We start from the raw sequence: 10,388 nt of genomic DNA on the forward strand, positions 1-10,388 counted from the left end.
CTAGCTGTAATGGTAATGCTGAATTCCAGGCAAATATCAATGGCACAAATGGATGCAGCTCCGTATTTATGTATACATCATGAAAAGTATTTGTTTTTAATACAAGCACCTGAATGTGATGAGCCCCTTGCAGTCTGTACAGCAGAGCTCGGAGAGGGTAAGGTTTAGGCAGTACAATGAGCCAATCAGGTGAGCTGAAGTGCAAGAAACATACTGATAGAGGGGAAGATCATTGTGACAGAGACATGAATTTATTGGAGCGCTGCTTACAATTTCATTGTCCAGTCACAGGGTGGGGGTGGAAAGGAGACCTGTAAGTGAGAGTGAAACTGCAGTAGGGAAAGATCAGGTCCTTTCCCTTACCAGACCGGGCTGTGCTGTGTCACAGAGCTGTGTACATCTCTAGACTGCATAGACATAAATACAAATCATTTGGCATGCAAAATAACTATTATATGTGTATCTTCTCTGTGCATTTAGGTGTTTGCCTGGAGTCCAGATGTAGCTACATCTTCTCACTGATGTTGGAGGCTGTCGGCTGATCCATTTACTTCTCCTTGTGAGCTGCGATGAAATAAACATGAGAATAATCTGCGAGATCGCTCACATTCCGTTTCCTCTGCACGGCGCAGTAATCGATGACAAAGCCCAGCTTGCTGAGAGCGGATCTTACAAAGCTCTCATCATATTTCAAACAATGGATCCGATCCGCCCCGACTGTCATGTAAGTCGCATTTGTTACCCCAATCAGGATCAGGTGACCTCCGATTTTCAGCAGGTTTGAGTTTTTTTCCAGGTTCCTCATGTAATCCTCCTCATCTTTGCTGACGACGTCCAATAACCCTCCACTGATGACGCAGTCGGCAAGAGGTAACACCATCGGGTGGGCTAGATTCTCCTCTTCGAGGTTACACGTCACAATATGCTTGATGGACGCTTTTAGGTTCAGTTCTTTGTCCTGAGTTTGGTCACTGAAAGAAAATGATAACAGGGAAGATAAAACGTATGCCGAGCTTGTTTTAAGTTTTGGATGGAGTGGGAAAAGGTTAGAGCCCTTTTGGGTTTTTGCTGCTTTCCAAGCTCCATTAAAGGAGAACAATGCGTTCAGTGCTTTTCCCCCATAGTTCTCCTTAGGGTAACGGGAGGACACAAACTAGCGTCCTCCCGTCACCCTAAGCTCAGTATATAGGGAGCTACAGCTAGCGGTATACTGAGACGCCGCAGCTGGAACGGATCCCGACAATGCTGTCTGGATCCACCCAGCTGCGTGAGTGACAGCTGGCTCCCGCCCCCTCCCCGTCCGTTCCGCCAGTCAGCGCTGGAGGATCGGGGAGGGGGGGAATCCCTGCAGGGAGCCATGAGTGACAGTCACGGCTCTCTGCAGTACTACTGAGCCGACCTATTTCATTGTCACAGGTCGGCTCAGAGTGAATATCACTCACCTCATAATTCTCCTTTAAGGAGATTTCCACTCACTTCCTGTCCTGTTGGTAACATTATACTAGACAGGCAGTGAGAGGAACTCTCCAACAGCAACACAGAAATAAAACTGGATTTTTGGCTTACCAGTAAAATCCTTTTCCTGGAGCTCAATTCAGAGATGACTGGATAATATGCAGGTTGATCAGTCAAAGTTACATCCTATCTCTCCTTTAAAAGAAGACTGGAATACCATTGGCTAATTTTTATTTTTATTGCCGTTATAATATATTTGAAATCTTTTTTTTTTTTTTTTCTTCTACATAAACATTTGATTCACAAGAAAGAATTCCCAGAGCACAATGTTACGTACATAGTTGCATAGTATTTGAGGTTGAATAAAGATACAGGTCCATCAAGTTCAACCTTTATGTGGCTGTGTGTGTGTTTCTGTGTGTGTGTGTTTCTGTGTGTGTGTGTGTGTGTGTGTGTGTGTGTGTGTGTGTGTGTATAGGAGTCCCTGTGTGGTCCAATGTTTAGGAGTACCTGTACCCCTGTATGTTATGGTCTCTTAACCCTAAATTTAGCAACCTTGTCTCATAGCTTTGATCCTCCAGCCCCTTAATTAGTTTTGCTCCCTTCTCTGGACTCTCTTTAGCTCAAGGGCATCCTTTCTGTGACCAAAACTGAACTGCATACTCAAGATGAGACCGAACCAGCGATCTATAAAGTGGCAAAATTATCTTTCACAAGTCTTGGATGGTACCATCCCATATGGCAGGAGTTGCTGCTCTGACTCTTTCACTGAGAAAATGAGACGGAGCTGTTTTGCTCTCTAATGAAAATTATTTTTACAAGAAAGGAACAAAAGGAGGTAGATGATAAAGAGCATAAAGCTCCACCTACTGGCACAAAAGGAGAATGCACCATATTATTATTCAATATTTTATATTAAAGGAGAACTATAGGGTAAGTGTTTTTCCCCATAGTTCTTCTCAGGGTCACAGGAGGACACAAACTAGCGTCCTCCCGTGACCCAAAGCTCAGTATATAGTGAGCTACAGCTCACGGTATACTGAGACCGCCGCATCCAGCTGGGTGGATCTCGACATTACTGTCGAGATCCACCCAGCTGCGTGATTGACAGCTGGCTCTGCCTATCTAGAGGCAGAGCCAGCTGTACCCGCCCCCTCCCTGTCCGTTCTGCCAGTCAGCGATGGAGGATGGGAGGGGGGGAATCCCTGCAGGGAGCCGTGACTGACAGTCACGGCTCTCTGCAGGGAGATGATTGAGAAGTGACCTCATAGTTCTCCTTTAATCTGGATAAAGGATATATTTATCACATTTTCATATCACAGGCCTAACTTTAATTAATAAAGGAAGAAAACATGTATAAAAGCGATGGACATTCACCTTCACGTGCTGTTAAAATAATCCTTCAGCAGCAGACTCATTTCTCAAGGTTACCAAAGCAAACTTAGGCAAAATGTAACAATAACACCAAACAATATGGGCGCCTATTATTCATATAGTTACAAACAATCATCAGACACTTCACCTTTTCCCCTCCAACTCTTCAACAGCAGTTTTTGTGTGAGTCCAATCAAAAGCTCCGGTACGATCTCCGAGCCATCTGCGCAGTTCCATGCTACATTTCTCACTGAACGTCAGAAGAATGATTTCTTTAAAGATGTTGGAAGCCGAATATAGATGATGAATGAAGGGGCCGTTGCTGAGGGCGATCAAAAGGTTTCCACGAATAATCCTGTGTTATCAAATAAAGTGTTATGTGTATATTAAGTATAAGAGATGGGCAAAACAATTACAGTGACGTATATCTAACCCCAATTGCTAAAGTCTTTAACCTGTTAGTGTCAAGTAAAATAAGAATTCAATTTTAGGACGGAAATGCTATATTTTACATCTCTTATCTATAACTGTTGTTGTTGTTATTATTATTATTATTCAGAATTTATATAGCAGCCAATAATTTGTGCAGTACTTTACAATATACCGGTATGTACTAATATAATATACTATTTACAGTAGGCTCATCCTTTGTTTTATGGGTTGGGGCAATATTCAATCTCAGGTGGCAACGCGTCTGGTGCAGCAGGCTAACCAACATCCCCATTGCTGTCCCCTAATCCCTGTTGTTTCCTCTGCAGGAAATGTCAGGATGAAAAGCAAAAGGACTTTATTTTCTCCCACAGAAGTTCAAGAGAATCTGACACTTAATAGAAGTTATAAAAATACTTTTATACACCCGTCTGTGAAGGTTTCTCATTCATCCAGGTCACATGGTATATCTGTAAAAAAATAAGTCAAGGCAACTGGACTCGCTGTATTTTACTTGAAGATGTTTCACTGGTCCTCCGACCAGCTTTCTCAATTTAGAATGACTTGTACGAACATTCTCTGAGAATAAATATGGTGAATGTCGCTCCAATCCACATAATCTGTTACTCGCAACCAGCATATACATGATACATTATATACATGATGTATCATGTGTAAAACATGATACATGTTTTGAGCCACAAATGTCTCATTTTAACTTCAATAAATGATTGATAGACCAGTATGGGGAGTTTTATTTACAGCATGTGGACATTAATATTAATTTTGATAAACGATTGACAGACCAGTACAAAAGTTTCACTACTATTGGTGATATTGTTAATGTTTTTACATAAAATAATTTCATTTTTGTAACTTACAGATTCCTACATACCTCTGCTGAACACACAGTGAAGATTCATCATTGGGAATCTCAAGGTATCTTCTCGGAAGACCATGTCCTCCTTGTCAGAGAAGTAGAAGTCAAGGAAACTTCTAGAATCAAGTCCGTGAATGTGGTAGAATTTCTTTTGTGCAGAATCCATCTTGCAGTGTTGCCGCGTCAAGTTTCCACTTTCCAATGTGCTTAACTAATCCCAGAGTTTAGTTTTTATATGTCAGGTAAATCTATGTTGTTGCCATACTTTTGTTTGTTACAATCACATGACAGTCATGGGGCATTCAGCTGACAGAGCTGTGATTACCATCTCCTTGTTTGTAAAATAAACATTTGCAATTCTATGCAATATATATATATATTTCCCCCTATTCTCTTCTTGTCTACATGTAGGTATATTTGGTCATATAACTTGTTGTATTTAGGTTTTTAAAAGGTTATGAAGTTCATAACACAGAAAAGAGCAAAAACAGTTATTTCACCATAAACCAATATTGTTGGGTGTATTTATTACAGGTATTTATATAGCGCTGACAATTTTACATAGTTGCACATTCACATCAGTCCCTGTCCTCAAGGAGCTTACAAGCTAAGGTCCCTATATTACATGCATACATAGGAGGGCCAATTTAGACAGAAGCCAGTTGACCTTCCAGCATGTCTTTGGAGTGTGGGAGGAAACCCACAGGGAGAACATGCAAACTGTGTGCAGATAGTGACCTGGCCAGGATTCAAACCAGGGACCCCCAGTGCTGCAAGGCAGAAGCGCTAACCACTGCGCCACTGTGCTGCTGGGTATTTAGAAGTAGCGTGATAACACTCCCCTCATATAGCCACTGCACAATGTACAAAAATACCATCAATGGGTTTTTCTATGAGGACCGCTGGCCATCCTAAAAGGTGAAGGGTAGATGCGGGGGACCTATTAGGGATTCTGGATGTGTGAACAAGACTTCTCAGACATCTATCTTCCTGTGGGGCTAGAACATTCAGCAGCGGGAAAGAGAGCTTGAGCCAGGCATTATATTATTAATATATCTTCATTTTGTCCTGGACATATAACAACAAGGGGGAGTTTCGTACTATGAGATTAATGAATGGGACTTTATATAGGCATTTGAGACCTATCTGACCAGTGACGGACCTAATAACCTAATGGGTCGACCAAAAGGTTGTACCTCCTCCTCATGGAACTGACACGTATTTGATTGTGCCTTTCTGCAAGTGTTCTCTTTTATCTATGTTGATTTTTGATACCCTCGTTAAAAAATGTTGAAATAAAGATTACATAATAAAAAATATCAAGATGGGAAGTTTAGAAGTTTTTTGTTGTTTTTTTAAAAAATTTATTTATGAAGATTTTAATTTATTCAGGTCATGATAGAGATAGTATTAGGCAGTCACATAGTAACAGTATTTGAGGTTGAAAAAAAAAGATACAGGTCCATCAAGTTCAACCTTTATGTGTCTGTGTGTGTGTGGTGCGTGCAAAATAACACCAAACAATATGGGCGCCTATTATTCATATTGTTACAAACAATCATCAGACACTTCACCTTTTCCCCTCCAACTCTTCAACAGCAGTTTTTGTGTGAGTCCAATCAAAAGCTCCGGTACGATCTCCGAGCCATCGGCGCAGTTCCATGCTACATTTCTCACTGAACATCAGAAGAATTATATCTTTAAAGATGTTGGAAGCTGAATATAGATGATGAATGAAGGGGCCGTGGCTGAGGGCGATCAAAAGGTTTCCACGGATAAAACCTGTGTTATAAAATAAAGTGTTGTGCATATATTAAGTATATGAGCTGGGCAAAATAATTATAATCTAAACCCAATCGCTAAAGTCTTTAAGATGTTAGTGTCAAGTAAAATAAGAATTTAATTTTAGGAAGAAAAATGCTACATTTTACATCTTTTATTATATTTTATTTTTTTATTATATTTTATTATCTATAATTAATGTTATTATTATTATATCAGGATTTATATAGCAGCCAATAATTTGTGCAGCACAATGTATGTACAATATACTATTTACAGTAGGCTCATCCTTTGTTTTATGGGTTGGGGCAATATTCAATCTCAGGTGGCAACGCGTTGGGTGCAGCAGGGTAGCCAACATCCCCATTGCTGTCCCCTAATCCCTGTTGTTTCTTCTGCAGGAAATTCCAGGATGAAAAGCAAAAGGACTTTATTTTCTCCCACAGAACTTCAAGAGAATCTGACACTCAATAGAAGTTATAAAAATACTTTTATATATCTGTCTGTGAAGGTTTCTCATTCATCCAGGTCATGGTAGCTTTCTCACTTCAGAGAGACTTGTACGAACATTCTCTGAGAATAAATATGGTGAATGTCGCTCCAATCCACATAATCTGTTACTCGCAACCAGCATATACATGATACATTATATACATGATGTATCATGTGTAAAACATGATACATGTTTTGAGCCACAAATGTCTCATTTTAACTTCAATAAATGATTGATAGACCAGTATGGGGAGTTTTATTTACAGCATGTGGACATTAATATTAATTTTGATAAATGATTGACAGACCAGTACAAAGATTTTCACTACTATCGGTGATATTGTTAATGTTTTTACATAAAATAATGTAATTTTTTTAACTTAAAGATTCCTACATACCTGTGCTGAACACATAGTGAAGATTCATCATTGGGAATTTCAAGGTATCTTCTCCGAAGACCATGTCCTCCTTGTCAGAGAAGTAGAAGTCAAGGAAACTTCTAGAATCAAGTCCGTGAATGTGGTAGAATTTCTTTTGTGCAGAATCCATCTTGCAGTGTTGCCGCGTCAAGTTTCCACTTTCCAATGTGCTTAACTAATCCCAGAGTTTAGTTTTTATATGTCAGGTAAATCTATGTTGTTGCCATACTTTTGTTTGTTACAATCACATGACAGTCATGGGGCATTCAGCTAACAGAGCTGTGATTACCATCTCCTTTTTTTGTAAAATAAACATTTGCAATTCTACCCAATATATATATATTTTTCCCCCTATTCTCTTCTTGTCTACATGTAGGTATATTTGGTCATATAACTTGTTGTATTTAGGCTTTTAAAAAGTTATGAAGTTCATAACAGAAAAGAGCAAAAACAGTTAGTTCACCATAAACCAATATTGTTGGGTATATAGAAGTAGTTTGATATATATCTTAATTTAGTCCTGGACATATAACAACAAGGGAGCTTCATACATGAGATTAATGAATGGGACTTGATATAGTCATTTTAGACCTATCTGAGCCAGATTAAATATTAAATAAGGATCACTTATTGTGCTCAGTGGTGTCACAAGGGCGGTGCGGGGGGTGCGGCCCGTATCCGGTTGCCACCATTGGAATGTCATTTTGGTGTCACCCCTATGAAAAGTCTGTGGCCAGCTTTAGAGCCAGACCTCCATCTGGACTGATTTGGTTAAATCTACCTCTACTCTTAAGTTTGATTAATTCAATGTTTTCCTTAAATTAGTTTCTGCTTTATCCTTCAACAGCCAGGCTGTAAGACAGCAGAGATACCAAGATGTGACCTTATACTTGGCCGATTCTTGGTGACTGTAGGCCTCAGTTAGGCACAAACTCCTCGTTTAAAACAAGACAGACCCAGAGAGACTGAGCGGAGGGGCTACATGACCAGGGGGAGGAATAGTCCCGGGAGAAAGAGTTAAAAATAAAATGGGAATAGCTGCTCTTACCTGATTGGACGTGATAGTCAGGTGTCCGGGAGGGGCCGCATGGGAAGGATCTGCAAGGGCTGAGGGACGTCCTTTTCTGGAAATCGGCGAAGGAAGCAGGTTGTCCCACCCTCCCTCCCTGAATTTGGTAGTTCTGAGGGTTGTGGGGTTCTTTTGTCACGGCAGCTTAGCGGGTCTTTGGGGGGTCTTCAGAATCGGAGTTCATTACAAAAATGAGGGGCCATCAGCTGGTACGGGTGCTTCCCCCTGCTGGTGTCCGGGTTTGTGGGGGGCGGGGCCTGGCCACTTGGGAACCTGGAAGTAGTAAGTGTCCTCAAGCTGGTTGTGGTGCGGCTGGGGACATGGGTGGAGTGTCGGTAGAGGCCTTTTTGGGCTGTTGGGCACCCAAAGACCCCTTCTCAGGTCAACAATAGTTTACAGTATTATTTGTGTATATTATTTGGTTTATTACTTTTGGTTATTGTTAAAGTTGTTTGGTTTAATAAAAGGGCTGCTGTGGCCGTTAAAATCCATGTTGCGCAGTCCGAGTGTTTATTGGGGTTTTAACGGAGGGACGATAATTGACGAATCCATCAGTCGTAGTTGTTTGGAGGTGCAGCTCCTGGCTGACTCTAATAACCTCTGAGCATCACCATAGTTCATAGACACTGAGGGACTATATGTCACTTTTAGTGATATCTTTTATAATGGTGCTGAAAGCAGGACCTCCAACATCACCAACTCCACAAGGTAGAGAATACTCTGATCATCTCTCCCTACAATTCCATTAGCACAGGCACAAATAGCTATAAAGACGTCAAGGCCTTGCGTAATGTACCTTGGATTTCTGTCTTTATTTCTGTTTCACTCTTGTTCTTTACCTTCAAAGCTCCATCAATGTGACCTCAACCATCCTGGTTAGAGAATCCTGTCATTGGCTGCTATACAGCACCCACCTTCTCTCTCCGTAAGTTCTCCAATAAAGCTATGAAAAACCTACTCAAAGTGACCGGGTGGCCTTCATCACACCACAGCTAGAGTTACTATTAACCACTTATATATTCATAATATAAAACATAAAATAAGTTTATAACAACAAAAGAGATCAATGTCACCTCTTGTGTTATTATATACTTAAAGGAGAACTATGATGTTAAGGCTTTTCCCCATAGTTATCCTTAGGGTAACGGGAGGACACAAACTAGTGTCCTCCCGTCACCCTAGGCTCAGTATACCGCGAGGTATACTGAGACGCCGCAGCTGAAGCAGATCCCGACAATTGTGCCGGGATCCGCCCCCCTGCGTGACTAACAGCTGGCTCTGCCTATCTAGAGGCAGAACCTTGGCCACCTTCACCTTCTCTCTCCCTAAGTTCTCCAATAAAGCTATGAAAAACCTACTCAAAGTGACCGGGTGGCCTTCATCACACCACAGCTAGAGTTACTATTAACCACTTATATATTCATAATATAAAACATAAAATAACTTCCGGTTCCGGCGCCCGATGGAGTAGCGGTGTGAGACTGTGCTCCTTCCCGCTTGCTACGAAACACAGAATATACCTGCTCATCACCGGTCCCACCATCAGACACGATCATTCGGAGTGCTCCGTGGATGATGGACAGATTTGTGTCGCGGACGCAAACAGCAAAACGGAATATATTACCGAACTCAGACGCGCCACGTGAAGCACCAGACATGGCGGACCGGAGTGAGCCCAGAGAGTCTATGCAGACAGACACACCGGTGAGTCATCTCCCGTTCAAGCTATCCCCGGGGTGGATTACCAGACACTGGCCTCAGCGGTGGCCTCATACTTGAAAGCCGATCTGGCCACTATCATTGCCGACTCCATGCAGCAGCATATGGGCAAAATAAACCAGGCCCTGGAGGTGCAATCATTGCGTATATCGAGCGTAGAGCAACGAGTGGGGGAGCTAGATGATCGAATGCACGATCTTCAGGTTACACAGGCCGATTCTCATAAACAAGTCAGCTATCTTTTGGATAAAGTAGATGACCTTGAAAACCGGCTGAGACGCAATAATTTACTTATCATAGGCCTGCCAGAATCAGTTCCCCCGGGTGAATTGCATACCTTCTGCTCGCGCACTATACCCCAAGCACTAGGCCTCCAGGTACCATGCAAAGTGAAGAGGGCCCACAGGATCGGCCCTCCCAGGGATCAGCAGAAACCCAGGCCTGTAATAATACGCTACCTAGACTTTGCAGATCGGCGCGACATCTTGATGGCTTATAGATCACAACATCATCTGATTGCTGGAGGCCACAAGCTCCTTGTCTTTGCGGACTATTCCGCTGCCCTCTCCAAACAACGGAAGGCATTTCATGAAACATGCCAAATCCTAGTGGGGCTCCGCATTAAATTTACCATGGCCTACCCGGCGGTACTCTGCATCTCCACGCCTGAAGGCCGCGATAAGTCATTTCTATCTGCACCTGCTGCCCAGGCATATGCACGCTCGCTGCAAAACCAAACCACCCACTCACACTCACCTTCTAAAAGCCC

General features: G+C 42.0%; 1 protein-coding gene across 1 annotated transcript; it reads right to left on the reverse strand.

The window, feature by feature from the left end:
- Positions 1-547: 547 nt before the first annotated feature.
- Positions 548-6,961, reverse strand: LOC108802901 (nicotinamide N-methyltransferase-like). The gene is made up of 3 exons (XM_018574746.1): positions 6,811-6,961; positions 5,713-5,920; positions 548-971 (listed from the first exon to the last, which is right to left on the reverse strand). Exons 1-3 carry the CDS (start codon positions 6,959-6,961, stop codon positions 548-550), a joined length of 783 nt encoding a protein of 260 aa, XP_018430248.1.
- Between the last annotated feature and the right edge of the window lie 3,427 nt (positions 6,962-10,388).

The sequence above is a fragment of the Nanorana parkeri genome, unplaced genomic scaffold (assembly GCF_000935625.1).
Source record: "Nanorana parkeri isolate BGI_ZX_2015 unplaced genomic scaffold, ASM93562v1 scaffold3208, whole genome shotgun sequence".
In the NCBI taxonomy this organism is placed as follows: domain Eukaryota; kingdom Metazoa; phylum Chordata; class Amphibia; order Anura; family Dicroglossidae; genus Nanorana; species Nanorana parkeri.